Source organism: Gallinula chloropus, assembly GCF_964237585.1.
Source record: "Gallinula chloropus genome assembly, chromosome: 1".
Classification (NCBI taxonomy): domain Eukaryota; kingdom Metazoa; phylum Chordata; class Aves; order Gruiformes; family Rallidae; genus Gallinula; species Gallinula chloropus.
Genome location: NC_140085.1, coordinates 61,302,656 through 61,329,330, shown reverse-complemented (window position 1 = coordinate 61,329,330; position 26,675 = coordinate 61,302,656). Strand labels below are relative to the sequence as shown.

Here is a 26,675-nt window from a genome sequence, read left to right as displayed (position 1 = left end):
TACTGAAGCCCATGGGAACCATTTATACTTGCAGAATATATTTGAATTGACCAAGTGTTCAATGCAAGTCCAAACAATTCCTAAATCAGACCTCTCTAGATAGCCACTCAAGTGTAGCTTACCTGAACTGCACATCTCCATCTGCATATTAAAAATGTGACTCATAAGCATCCTAACCCACAACATCTGTCCGAAACACTTCAGAACAGCTGGAGAATTAGTCAGAACTTGGCCTTCTGCCACCACAATTTCTAGCTGTACAGCATGACTTCGAAAGCACCTTAGTGTCCACAGTGTGAAAGGTATGGTAATGAAAAATACCTCTTGGTGAGTAATAGGTAATGGTACTGCTAGAGAACTATTTAGTGTCTAATTACTTGTCAGATACAGTAATCCAGTTCTGCTTTTTTCATCGGTCTAGGAGCTACCCATTTCTGAGTGATGACAGTTGATTTATTGAGGAAAAGACACCATTGTGTGAAAAGTTCATGTGTCTTCAGTGCAAATAATTGGGCTTCCTCTTTCAGTTTCATCACCCACAAAATGATTTGAAGTAGAATGAGAAAAACCCAGGGAGTGATGAGTGAGCTGCCACATTGTTCTGTCGAGCTCCAGAGCCTGGTCTCAAAAAATACTGCGCCCAGTTACTCTGAAACAAATGCACCTCATAATTTTCTCTGCAGTTCAATTTACCTGAGATGACAGCTGATAAACCAAAGAAATAGATTTGCATTGTAGTGGACTGATCTTTATTGTCTTAGATACAGAGTTTGTCATTTTCTCTTCTTTTCAGGTGCCATACTCTGAGCTGGGTGGAAAAACTTTAGTGATGGCAGTTTATGACTTTGATCGTTTCTCCAAACATGATATCATTGGGGAATATAAGGTTGCGATGAACACGGTGGACTTTGGTCATGTCACTGAGGAGTGGAGGGACTTGCAAAGTGCAGAGAAGGAAGAGGTAAGAAAAATCAGACTTTTTTTTTCCCCCAGGACACTTTTATCCTCAGCCAGAGAAACAGTCAAACTAGCAACATTTTTTTGCCTAGACAGCTCCCATCTGTTATCAGCATTTCTCAGACTTACCTCGCCTGATAAATTTTTGATAAGCATCTTTTCCAATACTCAATGAATGGTACATTCTCCTTTGCTAATCCTATTTTCAATCTTTTTGATACTTTATGCAACATATTAAGAAAGTTTTCATGAGTTTGAATTTTTCTTGAATTGATGCAGTTTGGGGACAGAGAATTTGCATTTGAATTATAAGAGCAGTGTGCATGTAGGCTTCTTTGTGACCTTAATCATTCTCAGGCTTTCCATCTCAAGGCATCTTATTGTGCACAAACATAACAGTAGGTTTTCACTGAAATGTCTCAGACCTTGATTGAGCCACTGGGCAATAATATACATTGATTAGAATTATTCATTTGATAAAGAACTTGGAATGGCATCTCATTCAAAATTAATCACTTTTTTTTTATTACTTTCCTCTCTGTGCAAACATCCCATGGGTTCATTATTTAGTAGGTAGAGTGCTACGTGTACACAAGATACTTTTCAGAAATACTTCATCACTAAACTGTGATGAAACCTCACAGTCCTGTAAGGTTGTTCATACTGTCACATTCACCTTTTTATTTATTATGAGCCCATTTTATACTGAGTTTTACATTATTTTTCCTTTTGATTGCTAGATAATATCTGCCCACTCCTAATAGTCGGAGCGCACAGTGTGCTTCAGTGCTCTGGTGGGAGTCTGAGCTCCTCGTTGTCTAATTTAGCTAATAAGCTGCTTTGGGTTTGAAGCGTAGTTTCTGTAATTAAAGGGACAATCTCGGGATGAAATCTTTCCTTAATTCAAGTGATAAAACCCCGAATATTTGATTTAAGCTAAAAGTTGTGGGAAATTCTGCAGAAGCTGACCCATGCAGCCTTCTCAGAGTTTCAAAAACAGTAGATTTCTGTCTTGCCTTTTTGAGTGTTTGCTTTTAAAGACTATTTTCAGATGTCTTTCTTCTACTGCTCATTGATTTGAAAGCCACTGCTACACAGGGAATATTCTGCATGGCATTGTTTCATAGTGACAGCATTTGCAGGGCTCTCCTATTGCATATGACATTGGTACTTATGCTATGTGGGGCACTTTTTTTTTCCAATCTTAGAGACAAAGATGAAAATGAAAAAAAAGGGGAAAAAGTTTGAAGTTCAAGGTCCCTGTTCTTTAAAGCTGTGAGGTACTTAGGGATATGGTTTAGCATAGGACAGGAATGGTTGGACTTGATGATCTTAAAGATATTTTCCAACCTTGTGATTCTGTGATACTGGAAGTCTAGAAACGTGAAATCAGAGTGTATTAATCCTTCCAAACTTTATTGAGTATCAAGCTGGACTTTAAATGAGCCACTGTGTGTGATATTAAACCATTTCATGTTTTTCTGTTGCAAAACACTACAGGAAGAGGAACTGAATCTTCACCTTTTTAGTATAACTTTAAGCTTTTAGAATAATCATATCCCCCTATGAAGGTAATGGATAACATGGCATAGATTATTGTGGGGTTTCATCAGTCTTGTGGCAGTGAAAATTGCCTCTGGAGTTTTCTAGCTTACATCCACAGTGAAACCTGACTCAGTTCCTTGATTGCTTCATAAAGTTCATATCCTGCCAATACAAAACAAAGTCAAAGATGCTTGAAATGTAGTGTGAGCTATTTCAAAAATTGCATTCTGACTTGGGAAGAATTTTTGGTTAAAATAAAAGAAGATAATTCAAAAAATAATGCCTAAAGTATTTAGATATTAGAAGAGTATTACAAGAACTTTGAATAGTTTGCATTAGGTATGAAACCTAGGTTGTACCTTGTTTGTGCTTTCAGAGCCCAAGTGAACTGACAGATGAGTATTTTTACATATTTGTCATTTGTCTATGCTAACTAGGAGAAACTAGCTTTCCTTAGTTGCTGTTTGAGCCTCTGCCCTCACCTTTCTTCAAATTCAGGTACAACGTTTACAGAAAAAAACATGTCATTTTTGTAAAGTTTTTTGATAGGGCCATTTTGAAGCTGCTACTGATGCATGGCTTTTTTTTACTTATAAGGAATTAGGCAATATCATCCTATGAAAACATCCTGAAAAACTGTGCTTCCACCAACTCCCTAAATATTTTGTCATAATACGGAAGGTCACTTGTTCCATTTTTGCATCTCTATGCTCACAAGCATGCAAAATATCCAATAAATATAGAAAAACGTTGTAACTTGGGTTAGTTGGAGATGTGATTACTCATGGTTTTCTATATATTAGTTGTAGCTTACCCCACAAAAGCTTCTGAGCTTACTGTACATACAAAATGTGACCCCACAGAAACCAGTTACTCAAGATGTACATCAGTCAAGTGTATTTAATTCAAAAAGGTCTTCACTTATTTTTACTGTTAGGGAACCTGTACTTCTGCCATATATGTGTTGAGCCTGATTCAAAGAACTGGTTAGCCCAATTTGAAAAAGAAATCTCTACCAGGAACCAAGAGTCAATGCTTTGGGAGCTGTTTTTCCCCAGACATGTCATTCCTATTTCCATCTTTGACTTCTGCCAAGGACCATCTTCAAATTCTGAGCTTTTGCTTAGCAGCACAGATGCCATGCGTGTTCTACTAGGTTTTAGGTGACAGTAACTATGGGACAAAGAGGGGTGGGAGAGGTCTTACCTCCATAAACCTGTTAATCATCTGACACAGCAGATGTTGCAGAATTCACAGCAGATACAGCTGTGGCCAAGCAGTACTCCAGCTTCAGAATTAGCAAATACAGTACTGCATGTACAAAGCTTAACATGATGTACCTGTGCCAGATTTGTAGCAACAGAAACATGCTTCTCTTGCTACTGATCATGAACATGACATGGTGGTTTGGATTACTAACACTAAGCAAACATGATAAAAAATTAATTAAAGCCCAATCAACTGGATTTCATCCGAAAATGTATGACAAATTCAATTCTATTACTGCCAAAAATCTTTTGTAGACTATTCTACAAGTTATAGTTGTGTAAGGGATTTGTTCTTGAAAAGCACATCTGTATGTGGTCTGTATGGTAGGTTTTATTTTCTTCTTTTACCCTTACAGCACTTAGGTAAGTTTGTCAGCTCTTGACAGCCTAGTGCTAACTATTATTCTACATATGTTTACAATTAAGTATCAGGTGCCAAACTACCCTTAAGGTTTTAATTATGACCCTTAAACAAGATACATACCAAAGCACATCAGTGACTATTGTCAACAGTCACTTTGAAAGAACCATCTAGGTGGCATCAGTCAAACTAAGTATAAAAATTATTATTTCTATTTGACTTTATGTAGAATTCAGTTGATGCACATTACTGAATATACAATTTAATTAACACTGCAAATGCAGAGGGCAAAATCATTTTACAAGCGGTTACCCTTCTTTCTGCTCATAAAGCTCTATTTTCTGTCCTTTTTTTCTAAATGGATTTGAAATTGACGGCAGAGGATGAAGGTTTAATGAAATATTTGAAGCTCTACCTCTCACAGCCCAGCCATTTGAATGGCATGTCTCTGACACTGCATTCTCATCTGGGAAAGGTCTTATTAATATACTTATGTTGGTGAGGCACTTTGAAGGTACGAGGCTTTATGTAAGCATTTGTTACGACTGTGAGAGCGCTGTGGGAATGCACAGGTCTGTACAATGACTGCTAAGTATTGGGGAGGCCACAACTAACCATCTGCATACCTTGAATCTTTTTTCCCTGGCTGCTTTTAGCTCTGCTGTCCTTGTGAATATATGGAGGTGATTTGTCTCTTAGTCCTTCAATCTTATATGACTGAGGGTAAGGGAGGGAAGAGAGGTAGATGCTGAAAGATTACTCACTTTTACCAACTCTGACATATAATGGTTTGGGCACCGAGTGTTAAAAAAACAGATCATAGGAGTTTGCTCCTCTGTGTCGTCTACCAGATGTCACTGCCATTAACTTTATCTGAGTACACACTGCATCCAATATCTGTTATCACTCCAGTACAGAAGACCAGACAGACCTCTTCTTTGCTCACAGCAGTGTGAATCATACTGAGAGTCATCTTCTGAATACTTCAACTGATTTCCCCCCAGACATTTTGTTATATTGGCACTTAAATTGAAAACCTGTTGTAGCAAACATTCCAGGAAATTTTAGGGAATACAACGAAGAACAGAAACAGTTCTTTCCATTGAATGCAGTGGAAGCAGAACCTTATTCCATGAGAAGAAGGATTTTTGACCTACCAGTATCCACCACCAAGAGTTCTGCAGACTTCTTATGAATGACATCACATAAGATTCTGCATTATCTAACTAGACATCTACCATGGATAAGTTACATGGTGGATGACGCATACTCGTATCACTGTGGGTTGTGATGGATATACTTTGTACAGGACTTCTAAGTTGGAAGTCTGCTGGCAAACACCAGCAGAAGACACATCTTCTCTCCTACATGATACAGAATCCCAAACAGGAGAGACACTACAGTACTGCCTTGCACAAGGATGAGATACAAGCTGTCTGAAGTGGGGGAGCAGAAGACCAATTCTGTGAAAGTTGACCTGCGCTGTTCGTGAAGATTGTTCTTTCCTTCCTCTTCAAAAAATAAAAGTTAAAGGAAGGAGTTGGGAGAGCAGGCCTGAAATGGGTGTACTTAATACCTTGGTATGCTTCATAGAAACTTATTATATTTTCAGCACTGAGACTTGCAGAGAGTTAAGAGGAAAGGACATTTTTGCAAATGTCAGTGTCAAATCACAGCAGCAAATCACTGTCATTTTCTGTTATATCAGAGATGGACAGATGATCTAATAGGCCTTTCCCATCTCTAATAATAACACTTAGTTCTTATACAGCTTTGCAGATAGCACAGTGCTTTGCAAAAGAAAGTATCATTATCCCTATGGAGATGCTGTCAGGGTGTCAGACAATTTTTAAAATGTGAGGTCTCCTTTATTTAGCTGCATATTATACTGGATCACTATGTTTTCTGGGTGGCGTTCAAGTTTTCTCAAGTTCACTTCTTCTTACACCAAATCAAAACTTTCAAGGATTTTAATTTTCAGGTTTCATGGCAGAGCTACGTAGAGTAAATGCACAACATTTCAAACATCTTCACTGCTGTACATGCAGCATCAGTCCTGCAAAGGAACTGAATTTGATAGTGAGACAGGTAGCAAAACAGAAGTCCTTAAGTGTGAGAATAAGCAAGCCTGATTTGAAATTCTTCAGCAGTTAATTAGTTGTTTTTCATCTTGAAATTGAAGATGTTGAAATGTTGTGATTTTAAAGGTAAAACCATATGACTCAAGTAGAGCAGTTACGGTACTGTTTCAGGCTATTATATTTATGCATTCTTTTCTCACCTTTCATACTCCAACTGCTGACAATCCCACTATATACCTTTATTGAATATTATCTTACTCCCTCTCTGGAAGAGGCACCTACCTTAGGAGGTCAGAGGCATTCTTATGTTACAACAAAAAGAGCATAATTGGCTTACTTGAAATCAAAAGAGAACTTGTCTTGATTCATCTCAGACTGTCTGCTTTACAGATATTAAATTCAAATACAGAGCACAGTAGACAAGAAGGAGCAGTTTGGTGTTAAATTCAGGCTCTGCTGAGGCCCTTCTGTTTCTGGACAGCATTCATTGTGAGATCAGAAAAACTTGTATTGCTTATTTGTCAAAAACATTCTCATGACCATTTGACTTTCAAGAGTGGAAGTGCAACTTGAAGTTAAGTTGCACTGACAGTGTACATCTTACACTTGGTGCTAAGCATCTAATGATCCATATACAAAGTAATTATATTAATGTTGATTCTAGACACAACATATTCTTAAAGAGCTTGTAGAATGTTGCGAGGCCAAAGGAAAAAATAGCAGATAACTCTCCATCTCTGCCTCTTAATGTTATCAGGGGTGGGGGGGTATTGCTCAAGTATAGGATATTTTTAAAAGCCTAATAGAAGCCAGACCAGCCAAGAAGTTCAAAAGCACTGCACTGGGGTGCTAAACATGCAGCAGCATTTGAAAGCAATGTTCTGAATGGTGTTTTTGTAGGCTTTTGATAAAGATGCTGAGAGGAAGCAAAATCATCTCTGAGTTCTTCTTAAAAAGGTTTCAGACGAATTTATATCCCTGAGATGCTGGAAGTATTCTCCGTGTACCTGCAAGTGATTCATTCAGATAGGTGATGTATCAGTCATTTGCATGTGTATTCCAAGTGGAAGGTGCTAAAGCTACACTACAAATGTTTTGGATAGAAGCTGCAGAAGGAATTCCAGGGAATTCAACCATAATCATGAGCTATGCCCAGTTATAAAGATCTGTAATCTCTGATGGTTTGCAAATGCATCTGCATAATCGGCTGATTGGTGTGAAAGGACCGCAGAACATACTATACATGAAATTTTCCTGTATTGTTCTCTACCCAGACTTTTATGTACTTTCCTGTTTTTCTGACTACTAGCATCAGTAAATGTATTATCCAGAGGCAGAAATTGCATTTCTCACTGGGATTCTAGGCAGAAGCTTTACAGTAGTCCAGGGTAATACCTTATTTCCCTTTCTCCCCTACCTTGGCAAACTGACAGTGACAAAAATCATTATCTGACTGCTGTTACAAACCAGGATCAGGAGCTAGGGGAAACTGCAAGATGGCTGTTTCAAAATACTCCATCATGAATGTCATTAGAAGGACCCTCACAACAGACACCAGCATCTTACCAGCCACTCTCCCAAAGACAACAACAGCTTTTTCACTAAAGATTGAGGAGCAATATGCCACCCTGGTCTCCTCACTTCGCCCAGTCCAGGTAGAACTAAAAGACCGTGGTTTCCAGAAGCCTCAGAGAAAGATGTATTTTTGAAAAGGTTAAAGACAAAGATTTAGGAATAGTGGTCAGAGAAAGAAAGGTATTAGCCATTTTCTTGATTTCTTTCCGCTGTCACCTCTTAAACACCAATTTAGACCATGTCAGGAATTGCCATAGTAACCATTAACCTCTTTTCAGATCCTGTTGTGTTTCAGTTTAGTTTAACAACGAGCTTAACTGACATTTGAAGCACTTTGCATTGTACCTGTGACAGGAATTAGCACCAAATGCCTTTATTTTAGAGAAACCAGTTAGAATCTAGAATATAATCAAGGGTTTTTTGAGTTTGGTGGTATTAGACTTTTATTGGCTTTATGCTAATGTTTTTCAGAGGTGGAGTACATAAATTTAGGATGTATTACCAAGCCTTATTTCTGGGCTAAATAGATGTCAGACAGTAATAACTCATTCCTACAGTTACCTGTTCGATTGCATCATAAAACTCAGCCTGCCACCAAAGGCCAAAGAAATTCCTCACATGGGCTGATGTGGTGTTGGTCATGCAGGTGGGTGGTTTTAGGGCAATTATCTCTGTACCTCTTCCCTCTTTCTTAGAATCATAGAATGGCATGGGTTGGAAGGGACCCCAAGGATCATACAGTTCCAACCCCCCTGCCACAGGCAGTGCCACCAACCTCAGGCTTGGATCTACACAAGGTTGCCCAGGGCCCCATCCAACCTGGCCTTGAACACCTCCAGGAACGGGGCATCCACTACTTCTCTGGGCAGCCTGTTCCAGCACCTCACCACTCTTTCTGTAAAAAACTTCCCCCCAATATCTAATCTAAACCTTCATTCCTTTAGTTTTAATCCATTCCCCCTTGTCCTGCCATTGTCTATCCTTTTAAAAAGTTGAATCCTCTCCTGCTTATAAGCTCTCTTCAGGTTCTGGAAGGCTGTAATGAGGTCCCCCCACAGCCTTCTCTTCTCCAGGCTGAACAAGCCCAGCTCCCTCAGCCTCTCTTCGTAGGGCAGGTGCTCCAGCCCTCTAATCATCCTTATGGCCCTCCTCTGAACCCTCTCCAACAGTTCCACAACCTTCTTGTATAGGAGGCCCCAGATCTGGACACAGTACTCCAGATGGGGCTTCACGAGGGCAGAGTAGAGAGGGACAATCACCTCCCTCTCTCTGCTGGCCACCCCTCTTCTGATGGAGCCCAGGATACCATTTGCCTTGCGAGCTACAAGAGCACACTGTTGGCTCACGTTAAGTTTCTCATCCACCAGAATCCCCAAGTCCTTCTCAGCAGGGCTACTCTCAAGAAGCTCTTCTCCCAGTCTGTATCTATGTCTGGGATTCCTCCGGCCCATGTGCAACACCTCACACTTGGCAGTGTTGAACCTCATTAGGTTCCCCCGGGCCCATCTTTCCAGCCTGTCAAGATCCCTCTGGATGGCTTCCTTTCCTTTTCCATGGCCTTCTGCAACTTACTAGTGAGTTTTATCATAACTAGAGAAACAGGACATGATGATATTAAATTAAGCTCTAAAACCCTTTGGAATAGCATAGCCTTTTTCTGTAGTGCGTGTCTAATTCAGTCTGAGCAGGATGCTGTTGTACAAAATAACAACTTGCAGAACAAAACCTCTTCATAGAATATCTCTGTTTCTGCATTTTCTGCATTCTTCCCTTGTAGGTTAATGGAAAACTGACATTTCCAATTTTCAAGATCTTGCGGTCTCCAACATGCACACAGTTTTTTTTTGAAGGGCTGATTATGGCTAGTCCTTCACTTTCAATCACACAGATCTAAACAAATAATATTCTTGGATGTTCATAGGTAACTCTACGTCATACATAAGATGTAAAGAGATTAACAAGATAGATGTTTTTCTGTACCTTATCTGAGCATGAACATTTATAACATTGGTTCTATATAATTCAATTTTTTTTTAAACCTCTGTCATCTAGAATTCTAACAGAGAGGGATTTTACTCCAGGAATGATGCCACTGTCTAAAGATCAAACTATTTCTCTTCTCTCTCTCTGTCTCCAGATTTTCATAGCACTGGCCACATGAAGGGAGGAAATCCTAAAATGCTGACTGATTTCTCGTTTTTTTATTTTTTCAGTTTGTTTCTTTTTTTTAATGTGTACCATCATTCTATACACCTGAGTGAGTCAGCTAATGATTAAGCTGCACTTTTTAGCCTCCACGGTATAAAGTTGCCATTGCTTTTTAGTATCTGTGTTGAGCAGAGATCAAACTTCTGTGAATCACTCCACCTCCTCACTTCTCTGCATATTCTCGCTCTGCGATTACGTGTGCATATAAGATGTAGACCTGCGTGTGGAGCAGAAATAAATCTCTTTTATGATGCATCATCTGTGATGGAACCTTTTGTGCAGACTTCAGTTGTTCTGTGAGTGGCCTTTAATTGCATTTGTGGGGAATTTTTGTTTCAGATGACTGCCTGGCTAGTGGTACCGTAATTGTTCTGTCCCTTCCACTGGCAGACTTGCCAGAGTAGGATTTCTTTCTGGGGAGGGCTTGAGTATGGTCACTACTACAGAATTACTACCTCTGCTGTCTCCTTCTAGCAGAACACAACTCACTTTGAGCTACAATCATCAGTGCACAGATGAAATTCATTACTGATCATGTTTTGGAATGGAGCTATTTTCTGTATGTGCTTCTTGCTGGCCAGGCACTAGATGAAGGGAAGTACCTGAAACACAATCCAGTGACATGGAGGCCAGGACGTTGTCCTTTTAGAGTTATGTTTGCAATCAGAATTATAGAAATAGTGCCAAAGGCAGAAGTTTCCAAACTAGCAGTAAGAAGAGAGTTCAAAGTGTTATGTAATTGCTGTTTGATCGGCTGGATGCATTCACTTCCAACAGACAAGAATCAGGAGTTTCTGCTGCTTCCACTGTGACCGATAATGGCAACTAAATTTGGGAACCTTTCTCTAGTGCCATTTTCCACTTGTGGCTGACCTTGGACCGGTAATGGCAACTAAATTTGGGAATCCTTCTCTAGTGCCATTTTCCACTTGTGGCTGACCTTGAGTTCAAATCTCTTCTTCTTAGACAGAGAGCTTGCCATAAAATTCTAACCCAAGTCATTCCCTAGATGATTGTCATTTTGTGGGGTTTAGAACCTGCTTTTGATGCCACCAGCACAGAGCACAGCATGTCAGCTTCTAAGTGGTATGGATGGCAGTGGGCAGACCATAACTGAGCTTCCCATTGGATCCTTAACCAGTTTTATTGGTTCTGGTAATCTTCAGAGCTGATGGCCCGTCTTTAACCTACTTATTTTACCTTTGTTTTTCTATATCTTCTTCTGTAACTGTGAAAATTAACAGGAAGATCTCTGTCGATGAGTGGAGCTCAGGCTTCAAAACCGGCAACAGCTTATTTTCATGCGAGTGCCCTGAGGTCTGCAGCTGACATCCCCTTTCTGTTAATGCCCAGCCCAGAATTAGATGGCAGCGGATTACGCTGAAAGTGGTTTTATTCATTCAGACTTTCCCATTAATCAGTCAGGCCGAACATTAATTTTCTGTGATGTTTTAGAGCAGGCAAGTTTTGCAGGAGATGTGGGTCACTTGAATTAATTTTGATTACTCTAATTTATTGCTTGTACTTACTGTACAGAAAATAGGTACAACTGTTGTAATTCCGTGACACAAAGAGCTGCAGTTCTTCTACAGCACATCTCTGTGACCCTTGAGTTCTTTCTTGTCATAGTAGATTTTCATCCCTGCATTTTCTTTTTCTATCACTCTTGAATATTAACTTGGACTTTGACAATACATCAAAGCTCTCCAGAAAAACCCACCTGTAGCTTCATGTACTATCCAAATATGTGCATGCTTCTCTCTTTCTCTTTATTTTTCATTTACAGTGAGGGCCAGTGTCTCTCATTGCAATTTGATATAGCAAATGATGATGTTTCTCTAGATATAGAATCATACTTTTCTACACACCCTTTAAATCATTAAATAATTTAAAATCTTTTAAAAGACATGATTGATACTGTCTGTGATACTAAACTACTACTTGATTTCTCAATGGAGAACTTTCATGGTTTGTTTTTATCCATCAACCCAAAGGGAAAATATGCACATTTCATGTATTAAAAATTTCAACTTTTACAATTAAAAATATAAAATCCAAAAATTAATATTTTCTGATATATGAGAATTGTAAATGAGCACAGATTTTAATTACGTTGTACTAGATTTGCTGCAGTGATCATATGTTCTGGAACGACTTGAGAATATCATCTTCCAGCTTAGATTTCAACTGTGGAGTTCCAGAGTTGGCAAAAGTTCCTGCAAGCGCAAACACTGGGCACATTATGTAAGAATTTAAGGGCACTGAAACTTTCCTGTTTATATGTTCCCTATCATGAAACATCGCTGTTAATTGGCCTTCAAGCCCAATCACTGCATATAAAGCTGTGAATACCTTGTGTATAAACATTGAGCAGTGCTCCTTAGACTATTTAGCTCACCTGTTCATTGATTCCTTGGGTTTATTGCCGGAAGGCACTACTATATGAGGTCTTACAACTCGCTAAGCATGACAAGTCTTTAAATCTATCTATTTGATTTGCACTTAGCCTAGACTAGCTAACATTACCATCTTCTTTTGGCAAAAAATATCTCCCATTAAATAAAAAAATACTGTGTTTAGAAATACTAAAATTTCCTATTAAATTAGGCATTTTTCTAAATAAAGTGAGGATGTTTGACATGAATCTAAAGGACAGGATGGTAAAGGGTCTGGAGGGGAAATCTTACAAGGAGAGGCTAAAGTCTCTCTGTTCAACCTGGAGAAAAGGTGACTGAAGGGAGACCTCATTGTGGTCTGTGGTTTCCTGATGAGGTGGAATGGAGGGGCAGGCACCTATCTCTGCTGGCAACCAGTGATAGAACCCAAGGGCATAATGGTGTGAAGCTGTGACAGGAGAGGTTTGGGTTGGATGTTGGGAAGAGGTTCTTTACTGGAGGGTGGTCAGGCATTGGAACAGGGTCCCCAGGGAAGTGGTCAGAGCACTGAGCTTGGCTGAGGTCAAGAAGCATCTGGAGGATGCACTCAGTCCCATGCTCTGATTTGGCTGGCCCTGTATGGACCCAGCAGTTGGATTTGATGATCCTTACGGGTCCCTTCCAACTCAGGATATTTTATGATTCTATGACTTCTACATCTTCAAGAAACATTTTAAAGAACCTCCTATAATCAAACTCGCTCTGGAAAACAGTCAGCATCCAGGAGGTTGTAGTGTTCCAACTTGGGAGGAAGGTGGCACAAGGAAAATTCCTTATAAAGTTGAAAGATAGACCTTGATTGGTTTTGGAGCAAGGAGCTAGAAACACTCTGCCCATGACATTTTGTCCTGGCTTCATTGCCATAGCCTGCAATCTCCAAAAGCTCAGATTTCCTCAAGGTATCCTGATTTTCAGCATTATCTACATGTTCTAGTAGAAGTTCACTAAAACCAAGTCTCCCATGATATATTTTAATATCATCTAATCAGATTTTTCTGGAAATTCCACTGGAAAGCTCTGTGTTGGACCTTACAGACGAAGGTTACAAAGAAAGCGTGGCTGACAGTTTTGCAGCTCAGCTGGAAATCTCTTAGAGGGTCTTCGAAACCAAAGAGGTTGAAAGTTACTGATTATAAGACATCAGTAGATGGAGAAAATAACACATCCCTTATAGCTTCAGTAGTTACCCTGTCTCTCTGTTAGACATGTGTACTTTATTTGTTATCTGGGATGTTACTGGATTCTACTCCAAGTAATTGATTCTTGTTATGCCCTTCTTCAGTAGTTTCAAGCCATTTAATGCATGATGCTTCCTCTTCTCTACAATACTTATGCACTGTAATCAAGTCACTTCCAATCCTCTTTTCAAAAAGCTGCAGAAAATCATCTTTTATGTTTTTCATGATGAGGCTTTTCCTACATTTTTCCAATAAGAGTTGTGACTTTTTACCTTCTTTGTAGTTTCCAGCATCTTAAACTAAAAAGTACACAAGTGCGAGTAGTATATTTTATATCCTTGCCAGACAAAGTCTACAGCTGTTTCTACTCACTACTATTGAGTGTTTTGCACATTACAGTAGCAGTTACACTTTCTCTCTGACCAGCCTGTTGCATTATTTACCATTATGATAATTTTTGCATACTTAATTTATCAACAGAAATGTCTTAATGTCTATAACATCTATAAAAACAGCAGTAGACCTTCAACAGAATTTTTTTAAAAAATTTGCATGTTTCCTTCATCAACCAAATTTATGATCTTATCAAAGAATGAATCTGATTTTACTTGAAAAGATCTATTTTCCATAAAACCATGTGACTTCATATTCATTATATTTCATATCCTTTAAACCATCATTAATGCAATCTTTTATGAATTCTTCCTTTGTTTCATGTGGGCTTGATAAAAGGCAAATGGCTGATAGATACCACCTTCATCCCATTTGGCCTTTTTTTGAGTAAGATGGGCATAATGTTAGCACCGTTACAGTCCTTTGGAATTTCCCTTGTGGTCTAAGATTTATTAAAAATGAACATCATTGAGCCAGAGATCTCATGATAAGTGCAGTCTTCTTTCCCAGATTTTTATAGATGACTGCAGTGACCTCTTTCTTTTTACTGAAGAGATTAATGAAATTCAGTGTGTGGTACTGATTGCTATGATGACCTTTGATGAGCTGTCTTGTCTTCCTAAAGAAAGTGTTAAGAGAGTTTTTAAAAGCGAAATAGCCAGGGGAAGTGGAGTAATAAAAGACGGGGTTTTTTTCCAGTATGTATTTACCAAAAATCTTGAATATTTTTCAGCAGTTTCTTAAAAATACATTTTTGAACGCTTGGCTTAAGGAGTGAGGTATGAGCTGGTAAGGGTAAGTACATAGCACTAGTTAGAAGGAACTCATTCTCAAGCTGAGCACAAATATTTAACAAGCTAAAATTGAAATGCAAGATGTTGTAGAAAGAGGCATGTATTAGTTTCTTCATTTGAACTGGAATCCCAGACAAAAATATTGAAATTATCTGATATGGTATTTTACATATTTCTAACTCCCTGAAACTAGGAAGCACTAGAACAAAAGAGGCTTTGAGCTTCTCTAAGGGTTTTCAGATTGCCTCTTTTCCAGCTGCATATCCTTTACCCCATCTCATATTTTTAGGCAGCTTGGATGCTCTGGAAAAATCTCCAGTACAAAAATCAGTAAAAAAGGACAATGGAAGAAAACTTTCCAAATGAAGAGGGGTGGTACAGAAAGGGATTTCAAATTCTGCCTGTGCTGATAGTAGAGGATGGAAATAAATGTTATCATTAATTTGGGGGAAACTTTAGCCAAAGGAAAGTCATCTTCAACTTGCTAAATTACAGGTGGAGAACTGTCTTGTGGTAATAAGACTTCACTTATCAGCTGTCTGTGGTTTTCCCATTAGCAAATCCAGTTCCCTTTCAGCCCCTTCCAGATCACCACTGGGCTGCAGCGTAGTGAGATCCTGGCTTGTCTGTATGGCTGAGTTTTCTTGTGAAAATAAAAGCACAAACTAGATTTGGCACAGAATGGTGTCGTGTGCTGCCCTGGAAACTAGGAGCATGGTAGGAAAGCTCCTGTAAGTTTAATGGAAGTCAGTAGCTAAAAGAGAGATGGGCACTCAGCTTCTCCTGCTGCTCAGAGAAACCCTTGAGCATGTGCCAGGTCCTCACACGTTCTGTTGGGCCTGCTGCTAGCTAACCAGCAAGTTTCTAGTTTTAAAATAACCACATCGTGTGCTGCTTCTTGCCTAACAGCCAATTTAGGAGATTTTGGAGGAGGCTGTTGCATTTTGTGGGGTTTGTGATTGGGGTCATAGAAGGGAGTTGGAGGTAGTGCTGGGGGATGTTATGGAGGAACATGAAAGCTGAACTGCTGTTGCAGCAAGCAAGAGATGAGAGAAAAGAGGACATATATCTGCAGGAGTTGAGTGAACCAGGCTGTGTTAGTATCACTGCAAAAAGAACCATTTATTTATAGTGTGGCTGGGGCTGGTATGAGGTGCAAGGTCTTTTTGTCTTGGTAGTTTGGTACAGAGGAAAAGGAGGAAGATAGCTGGCTACAAAAGAAATCCACAAATTCCACTGAATTTCTCTTTGTGGTTCTTGCAGTTCAAATAGAAATATACTATATAGCTTCAGTTATAGAGGCACTGAATTCACCTGATAGTCTTCTGCTGGGGCTGTTGAATTTCAGCAGAATTTACCAGCAACAATAGAGGATTTCTTATTCCATATTGCCAATCAACCCACCTACTGGTTTGTTAGTCTGTTTGTTCTGTCTTTCCTTAATCGATACCGTATGGTCATTGTAGCAAGGACTCTGTTCATGTCAGGGTTTTAATAAAGTACCACACTCAGTGGTACATCTTTCAAGTCAGTCATCTGTAATTGATTTGATTCTTAATCACAGTTCTCTGCTGTCTACCGATCCTGTATATTTTCAGATGGATGCTGTAATTTCAGTCCATAGTCTAAAGCTTTGGACTCAATTGCTTGTGGAAACTAGGATGTTCTTGGTAGTAAAAAATACATTTACTAAGTGTTAAGGCACCCATACTTACTACAGGAGAAGTTTTCAGATCAAACAAGGGTACTGTACTGTGGCTTCCCATACCTTCCCACAGGGGGACAAGGGCTTTCTGTAAAGGGACTGCAAGGCATATATAATATTCTAATAATCATGGAAAAGCTTTGTGATTTGACTTCTCATAGTGGATGATAAGCGAAAAAAAATCTTTCAAATGTATTACATTTCCTTTCAATGTTGTACTTGGACTACTCACTAGAAGACTAGCCGTGTGACATGCTATAGTTAATAAGTTTTCCATGCTGTCAAAAGTAATAATATTAATGTGCCATTCAGTTAAATTAATTTTGTTTTGTGCACTGGCCTGCATAAGCGTGAGTGACATTTAGAAATATGATCAGGCAGGAGCTGAGGAGAAGCCAAGTGGCAAAACAGAGCGAGATGCAGTCATTAAAGCAGAGAGGCCAGCTGCAAGCATCTGTGGGCAGGCAAAGAGTTACGCAAAACCAGGCTGTGATGTTCGGGCATACGTGTGTCTTTTAATTCATTCCTCCCTTTTGCATTTATTTAAGAAATTAATTTTCTTCTTGTATAATTAAGAACTCGGTATGTTTGGTAGCATGGTCTCTTGTTTGGAAATCAAAGAGTGAGTTTCTGCTAATCTTTGATTTCAAGTGCCTTCAGCCACAGCGTTTCTCATTCTGCAAGAGGCAGCTGATTGTAATGCTTTTAAACTGATGACCGTGAAGTGTCATTTTCTACTAATAATAACAGTGTTTTCTCTTTCCATTTCCTCTGCTTTTTAGTAAGCAGTAACAGAAGTGCTTTCTCTAAACAGTTAAAAATGTAATGAAGAGGACTGAAAGGAGGAAGCTGACAAAACCTGACTTGGTAATTTTCTAACAACATTGGCTGGTTCCAATTATTGCCCAACTTGTTTTCAAGTCCGATTTACAATTGTATTGGAAAATGTTACATAATTAGGACAGTTAAAAGAAATGCAGTCTACTACCTCTCTATGTATACATACATGTATATATATGTATATCAATTAGAAGACAAAGATCTGTGAAGTATTTCTATGTGAAGTAAGGCTGCTTAGAAGAAGGAAGAACAAATCATTTCCACAGAAAGATTCTGCCAGGTCTGTTCCCTTTAAGCAAAGGTAAAAAGTAGTGCTGGCATACAGAAGTTGTATCACAAAGGAGTCAGCGAGTAGGACCGTAGTAGGGAAATCAGTCAAAAGGAATATGCAATTAAACCATTTCTTTTGGCTCTTCCTCACTCCTACTTTATGCCATGACTATACCCCTATAGGTACCACCTCCTGATACTTTTAATAAATTCATTCCATTTGTAAGACTGTTCCCTGCCTGCTCTAAAACTTCTCCCTTTTAAAACTTACCTCGTGGACATTTGCTTCTATTTCTGTTCTCTGTTCACCTAGCATCAGACTCTTTTTCCATCTCTTCTTTAGCCTGTTGTCACTGCTAGTCCCTTTTTTATAGCATCCAAAATGAGCCCTCTGGATCTCTGCCTCAAGAATCCTGTTTTTTCCAAGATCTCCTGCTGTAACCTATTTCACTTTGCTGCTTAATTTCCTTGTTATGTCACTTGTAACTGAACACTTTACATTAACAGGAGCTTCCTTTTGTGGCCAAGTTTGCACATTTGAAGAGGGTATAACCTATGAAGGCACTTCTGAAATAGCATTAGTAAAAGCAAACAGGAAAGACTTTTGAGCGCAGACAATCTGTGCTTCCATTTTGGAAGACAAGTGGGTTATTCCTGTGAATAAAGACTGATTCTTGAATAAAGAAACATGCAGTGGGGCATTTGTCTCTTCATATTTTATTGTTTTAAAATATTTTCCACAAGTGTGGTAGGTACAGTCATGAAGAAGGTTCTTCCTTATCTCCAGAGACATTTAGTACCTATTTACTGCTAGCTGTATAACAGCATGGCTGCTCTGTTCATGGGCATGAAATTCTGTTAGACAGCAGAGGATTATTCTGCTTGTCAGATTAATGGTTTAGGTGTTAAACTCCGTAAGTTTATATTGATTGGGTGTATAGTTAACATTTTGCAAGTCTGAAAGTGCTACTTCTGTAATCAGCCTTTTGATTGGAAAGGCTGAGGAGAACTTTGCTGCTCCTGTTCACTTCCAGTACTTTATATGAAAAGCAGTTCGTGGGCTTTGGGGTACAGTGATCCTTGGTGTGCATACATATTCATGTGAGTCTCCAGAAGTGCTATAATAATGGGCCAAAACATTTGCTCAAGCTTTTCTTTCTCTTTCTTGTTCTCTTCTATCCTCCCTGCTGCACCACCTATTTCTAGCTTATTTATGCAGACTGAGATTTAAGAGCTTCTTGCTCACTTCCCACTCCTTTGCCTAATCGTGGCAGAATCATCTGGATATTGTGGGGTCGTCTGGTCTCTGATTTGCAAGTGTAAGAGATTGTCTGTTTGATTGTGGGTTTGAAATTTTCTGATTTATACTTTAACCATGTACTTACAAAAAAACTCAATGTCTTTGGTAATGTTAAGGACAGCTACTGTGGCAATACAATTTCAGGTTTTAAGAAAAAGAGGGAACCCAACAAACCAGTATTTCCTTTTCCCAGGATGATCCCTGTTTGTCCTAGGGGTGATGTAGAGGAGCAGTGTTTTCCCAATTGTAGATCCCAGCTATTTGTGTGGGTTGCCAAATCTGCCCATTTGCTGTGGCGGCTTAATAGAAAAGTTGTGGCTGGTCCGTGTAACCCATTTCTGCACCCATGTAATTCTGTTACTGGTATTATTGTGACACCTTTGCAGCTCAGCATATTCGTGGCTTACATACCAAGAGAAGGAATTTGTTGGATTTGCAATCCCCATGTGTAGACAGAATGTGATGACCTCAAAACTGTCTGAAGCCCATGGATGTGGAAATCAGAATTAGAGATTGTCATTACAGTTGACTCATGTTTCTTGAATTTGGAAGACTCTAATTTAGCTTATAACCCACCTTTGTGCTGTCTCTATTTTTGCCACAGAGTTTTAAAACTTTTTCTTTGGTGCAAAAACTATACAGTGAACATTATGAGCTTCCATTGTAAATATTGATGGGCAGAAGAATGTCTTCTCTCATAAACCACGTCTTACTGTGTTTCTCTCAGGCATATGCAAATATCCACAATCAAAACTGGGTATTGAAGTTGGAAACCCACTTCACTGTGTTTCTATCCTTCCTCAACTGGCTGTTTTGGAGTCTTAGATCCAATTAGGAAAAAGCATATGGTGCTGTGGCTCGTTATTTTGGTGTTGTTTTACCAAGAGAGCTGCAAGCATCAAGTTTATCGTAATATCTTCTACAAAAATGAGGAGAATGTTTATATTAAGAAGATAGATATGGCTGTTAGAGATTCTGCAGTGCGAATGAGAGTAATCTGCATAAATAGCATTTTTCTCTGTAGCTCATTAGGAGAGTGTACTGTCAAGGTAAAAATGACTACTGACAAATAGAAGAAGAAACATGAGACAGGCAGGAGCCACTTAGAGTCGTCTCTAAAAAGTCCAGGTTCTCAACAGGACTTCAAATGGCCTTTTCTGAGCTGAAGAAGTGTTAGCAGTGCTGTCTGTGTCATTTATGTTCTGCTCCATTGCATCCTCTTTAAATGTAATGAAGTTATGAAGTTGCTTAGATGGAGAGAGTCTTTTGATTGGTGTTTAGGCATTATACATGAATAGGTTAATGCCTGTGAACCTCCCAGTTGGAAGTTTCTAACACTAACTTAGACTTTCCATCAGAGATCAAAGTAATTTACTAACATAAATTATTTATATGGAGGACTGAAAGAAATTCATAATAACAATAAGGCACCTCCATGAGATAATCACCATCCCAGAAGCACTCATCTGTACCTCGTCGCCCTGCAGGGGTTTGTAATTATCTCCTGCAAACCACACCTCTGGTGATTGCTTTTTGTTGCTTCATTGCAGTGCTGCTGCTTGCAGCATTTTGCCTAGCAAATATTTTTTTTAATTTAAAAAAGAAAATAAAAACCTTCATGACAGAAAACTTGTGGCACTCATGCAAAATGTTAAAAGTACAAGAAATACTGAAGAAATGTGGTTAATACAGACTTTAATAACAACTGAAATCCTATGCTTTTTCTTTTAAGTTACTCACTGGAATGAGCCCATCATCTGCTGCCATTTCCTGTGGCTTGCTGGTATCTATGGAAAACTGGCTGTTCACATGATGCTGGCTTCTTCTCTGTGCTTCCTGCAGCTAAAATTACATTAAAAAGGCTAAAAAAGCATTAAACGGTCTCAAAAAATTACTCTGCTGTGTTGACAATTGTGGCGTTTGCACAGAAGCATAACATGATTGCAGGTGGAGAAAGGCTGGTGAGAGGTGATGGGCTCTGTGGCAGTAACAGTGTAAAGTACCTCCTCCAGCCTCTGCTGAAGCACTTAGATCAGAAACAACAACCCTAAGGCCACTTTATGCTTACAAAACAAACTCTAGTCTTAACACAGGGAAAAAAAAAAACCCAACCAAAATCCAACCAAACCCCCATCAAAGGAAGAATTAGAAGCATGGTATTGATTTAAAAGTACCTTCCAAAATAGATGGCTTAGCTAGTCTGTCAATGAGGTGCATTTCTGAGGAGTACATGGGAATACACGTTCCCGTGCTGCTACAGCCAAAGCTCCAGCTAGTGAATCTACAGGTGAGGGTAGATGATACGTGACTACAAAGGTCTCCAAGACAGGGGACTGATATGACCTTTCAAATATACCCCGTTTCAGTCTTAGTTGGAGCCCCATGAATCAACTGGGCAAATTTAACCCAAGTCTAGCAAGTAATAGAACAGCGACTGTGGAGAAGCCTGGGCAGCTGGGTGAGCTGTGATCATGATGACACAAATCAATAAGCAATTGATTTCTTCCATTCTGAACAAGCTGCAAGTGATAGATCAACTTCACTGTTAGCCTAGCCAATATGGACTTACAAAACTGAATGTCAGGGGGACAGGAGCGTGTTTTGCTGTCACCATGCCATTGCAGGCGCCGTTAGAGCCAAGCATGAGCTATGCGGATTGCACGGCTGAAAGCTGTATTTCTGTGCTCTGAGTCTGTGCTGGGACTCATAACAGTGTATGCAGGCAGGGAGGAATAGTTAAGTCCTTCCCTAGAAGTGCAGTCCATGCTGTGAAAGGCATCTCAGGTTATTTTAGATATGAGTTTAAAATGTAAATTTTCTGATATCTCTTCTTTTGAGCAAAGTCATAACATGCTTTTAGTCCTCCTGAGTCAGATAGAGGTCTCTCAGATACTGTTCCCCACCCAGCCCCTTTCCAGCATGAAAAGTACTAAGCTGCTTAGCTCTCCCTTCTGCAGAAGCTGTGTCATATATTTGATCATTCCCGCTGCTTTTCTTGGGATCTTTCCCAGTTCTGTCATATCCTTTTGAGTTGGGGAGGACACCATAACTGCACCACTTTTCAGGATACTGGCACATGTACGCTCTGACAGCAGTTTTATATGTGATGCAGCCATCTAACATCTTGAACTATTTCATTGTGGCCACTGGTGATCACTGAGATGATGTTTTGCAGGGAATTATCTATTACAATCCCTGGGGCTCATTCCCAACTTCGAATAATCAATTCAGGGTCTGTCACTTATAGATGTTGAGTTTTTATTGTAGTTTCTAAGTTGTTTGGGGGGTTATTTGGAGGGTTTTTTTTATTAAAAGGAATGATAACTACATGATGCCATTCTTATATGTACTATTCCAGTGGTTTATTTAGAACAATAAGGTACCCCACATCCCCAAGGGAGTCTTCTGAGACACCTTTTGTTAAGGGAGGAAGATGTAAACTCTGAAGTAGAGCTGAATATCTATCATGCATCCTTCAGATGGGTATACTGCAGATGCTTATCCAAACCTGGATAAGAAGTGATTGTGTGTAAGAGCTATTGAGAGGAGAACTACCACTGATGCTGAAAATTTGGATTAGTGGATAAAGTTCACTACTTCTTAAATGACTTGGAAGTTTGAGTTCTCAATTGGGAAAGAACATTTTGGTTTCTTGTACATGGATGGTAAAATCCTTAGGACATAGGCTGTCTTTTCTCTAGGAATACCCACTGCATCCATGAATATGTGAGCCAGTGGCAGTCAGTAGTGTTCCCCCAGCTTTTTAGGTAAGGTTCTGACTTTGCCTCCTTCCCTTTGGCTCTTTGAAGCTGGTAAATTGCCATGTTCTTATTTTGCATTTCTGGTACAAGGGAAAAGGTGCATAATTCCTGCAAAAAACACTGGAACCAAAGAGGTATGTCTTGATAGAAATGTTCTTTATTGCCAGAATAAATTGTGGAAACAGATATGTGCCATAAGAACTACTGTCTTGGAAAGTGAAACATTGCTGTCTGAAATAGTTTATTGGACTGTTAGGTGCAACCTAATTATTCTTGTCTCAAAAGCGACCTTGTTACCCCACTAGAGATACTGTTGTGCCCAAAAGGAAAGAGGAAAGCAGCTCACATCATCCTAGCAATATTCTCTCTCTCTTTCTCTCTGCAAGTTAATATCTATTACTCCTCCTTTTAAAGTAAAGTTCCTGTAATTCTGAGCATAATTTAGCCTTTCCTCTTTGCCAGGACTGTTAGGAATATACTGAGCAATGAATTACAAAAGGTTGCATTTGGCAGGATCTGAAGGCTGCAAGGCTGAAGGCAAAACCAAATCCTTTCCAACCCTTCCTGATGTGAAGAGGGATGCACGGTGTACTCTCCCAGCCTATGTCTGCCTTTTTTTGTTTGTTTGTTTTGCCTGTCAGATAAAAGACAAGTGTTTTATTTTATACTGAATGCTTTGTTCTTTGTAGGTTTCTTTATACTTAGAGAAAGCAGCATAGGGGTTGTCTGTGCATGTGTGTTAATTGTTTTCCACTGGAACACAACCTTGAAAAAAAATCCAAAACAAAACAATTATCCTGACTTGGTTTAAAGGGCAAATAGTATTTGTGGGACCCAGTTGTCAAAGTTGAAATGCTGAGCAGTACAGCTTGGCAGCCAGCACATATCTTGTCATTGGCCCCATACACAATAGCTCCAGTGCACTCCAGTTGCAGCAATGGACTTGAGGTTATCATGGATTTAAGCTGGGCAACTTTTGGCAGATACCTTATATTGTTCATTTGAATATTGTGTCTGAGAATGGGAGTTTGAGATGTAGTCCTGTTAATTTCCTGTGGAGCTTTCAGAGCTGTATTTTTAAGAGGTACAAAAAATGATTAAAATATAACACCACGTCTTGTTTGCTTTCACAGCAAGAAAAACTGGGTGACATCTGCTTCTCCCTCCGTTATGTGCCTACTGCTGGCAAACTGACTGTCGTCATCCTGGAGGCAAAGAACTTGAAGAAGATGGATGTCGGTGGACTATCAGGTACGTGCGTGAAAATCTGCTTGTAGATTTTGCAGGCTTGTAAAGGCTGAGAAACAACTCGCTTTCTGTTGCAGATCTCTTGGTTGAGAAGGTAAGGGCACTTGTTTGCTGTCTGAAAAATGCGGTTGGTGTTTTCTCAAAGTTAGGGCGTGTAGCAGAATTCATCCCAGCTTAAAAAAGGGATTTTCATTATATGTTGCTTTCCACTCCAAGACAAGGTCTGAAGAGTTAAACAGTCAAATGACAGTGTACAGCTCTCTGTACTTTCCTTCTCTCCTGTTGCCTGGAGATAAACACACACCGTTCAGGCAAGAGACAAAAATCTCACTGCAGTTCCTACAGTGTGTTTAGTCTCACAAAATGCGAGCGTTTCGCTGCAGTGCTACTGATAATACATAATAGAGGAACTCACCTCAGGTCACCATGCAGACTGCTGGTTGAGGTGCTAGGATAATTGTTTCTACATTTGAAGGGCTCAGGTGGGAGTGCTCCCCTGCACAGCATTGGGAGTGCTCTGCATGTATGTGTAGACCAGCAATCAAAATGACAGTCTTGCACTTGCGGTAGTCGGTGAGATTGATTGCTCCAACATGCTTAGTACCTACAGACAGTCCTCGTAGTCTTTCCTCATAGTAAGGGTATGCACACCATGAGTGAGATGAGGCATGACATCTCTAAGGGACGATGCAGTCGTCTCGTGTGTCATCAGGGCTGTGTCACTGTGGCGGGGCTGTGGCCCAGCGACCTGGTAGAGCTCCATGTAGGCCTCTGTTCTCTGCCGTGTCTGGAATTCTTGGAAAAAATTACCATCTAAATTGCCAATCATCTTAGAACAAATTAAATAACAAGATGCTTTATAAGGGGAGGTCTTTCCAGAAGAATTGTATTTTCTATACCTTCTGTTTGAAAGAGGTGGTTTCTACTGAGCACTGAGAATGAGGGTATTACAGCACAGCTTTTGCATTGAAAGCTTTCACAGCTATCACTATCACACAGAAGATGTAATTGCTGATTTTGGATTAACAAGTGACAGGAAAAAAAAGTGGTTTACTTTTATTTTCTAATAATCTTAGCACAAGGTAAGAGTAATTTCCCAAGTACACGGGGAAATAGTGACCTGCTGGAAGCAAGCCTTAAGTTTTTATTTACCACTATGCATGAACAATAACAGGAGGGCCTTCACAAAGTGGGGGGAAGCAAAGTCTCTTACCAGGAACCAATTAGCTTTTCTTTTCTTTTTTTTTTTTAATTTTACTTGCTTCTAAAGTCTTCCACTACACTGCAGCAGGCTTGGTAGAGTAAACGACATCAAAATATTGTCGTGATTACCTGAATGAAATCTAGCTTTTCTTGTCTAAAATGGAAACTAGATTAGGACGCGCCACTAATAGTTTCCCTAATGCTTGTGCTGAACTAATTGCAAATTAATGTTCTTAAACACATTTACTTCCAAATTTTTCCTAACAAAAGATTAGATTCTTATAATGAGGAAGTGCAGGGTTGGGGGTTGACCAAACTGTAGCTCTAAGAGCCAGAGCATCTATATTCTTTTCCAAGCTTTGTGTGAAATATGATGGATAATGGGTACTCAGCTCATAAGAAAAGTAAGAAGCAGGCAGGGGAAGCACTGATGAACTCAAGACCTTCTACAAACTACAGATGGAAAATACAATGTATTGTGTTGGAAATAACTATGAGGAAATGAATGGTCCTACTCTCCTCTATGTGGCCCAGCATTTAAATATATTCCTAGAGGATGACAGGTTTTGTTCTCCTTCTTTAGTGCCATGCCAAACTAGAAACATCATGTTCTCTCAGAGACAAACAAACCCAATGGGATACCATGGTTGTAGCAGGAATTCAAAAGTCGCTGACAGTGATAAATGGCGGTTAGTACCATATTTCTGAGGCTGTAATTATAGATGAAATAATGTTGGTTTAAAGTGGATCCAGTATCTTTCATTAGGGAATTTATCTTTGGAATAAATTATGCAGAAATAACTTTGGAAATCAAGCTGAGATTCTGTTGTCATTATTCACACTAAATAATACCTACTCTCAAAGTACAGTATGGCTAAGTGGCAATGGAAGTGACAGGATTTTATCTCAGTCAGGGAATGCTTTTCCCACCAGTTTTGTTATTTTTTCTAGATACTAAAATGACTTTTTTTTTTGCCTCACAAAGTTTTGCACTGCAGTGGAGGTGGGAAAATGTTAACAATCAAATGTGATCTCTAACTGAATGTTACCTATATAGTGAACAGCACTTACTGTCACCAAGGGAAAGCCATTAGCAAGAGGTGAAAATTATGGAGTTGTCACAGAGAGGAGAAAAAAATTCTTAGAAGTTTGTCAGATATTGTATAAAAAGCATCTGCTTTTGGGTTTGGAATATGTCTTTTTGTTACTCTGTCCAATTTTGGAGAAGATGCTAGAAAAGCAGAAGACAGACATTTGGAAAGAGCTCTGCTTTCCCTTGCATCCAGCTTTTATGCCTCCCTGGAGTTTATCTGCCTTGTGGAAAGGAGGAGCAAGGCCGTGTCTCCTGCAGGAGGTCTGACTGAGGGCTGCCAAGCATTCACAGCACAGCAGCAGGCAACCTTACGGTTTCCTTCTGGCTGCTTCTCTCCACATCTTGAGTATTAATGCTGCTAGTAAATTTCTGCTATACCTTTGCACCTCAACAGCATGGAAAGCTTTAGCGTCTCTGTCCTCTTTAGTCCCAATAGAAAGAACCAGTCGCTGCAGCTCAG

At 39.5% G+C, this 26,675-nt stretch overlaps 1 protein-coding gene across 2 annotated transcripts in view; it reads left to right on the top strand.

Moving 5' to 3' along the window:
- The window catches only part of SYT1 (synaptotagmin 1), a gene marked incomplete at both ends in the record, with an annotated part of 130,437 nt that overhangs the window by 55,235 nt on the left and 48,527 nt on the right, over window positions 1-26,675 (top strand). For both annotated transcript variants that reach the window (XM_084272070.1, XM_084272069.1), the window contains 2 exons: window positions 794-961; window positions 23,805-23,922. In XM_084272070.1, the coding sequence (XP_084128196.1) occupies window positions 794-961; window positions 23,805-23,922 (286 nt within the window). The remainder of the gene's footprint in view (window positions 1-793; window positions 962-23,804; window positions 23,923-26,675) is intronic.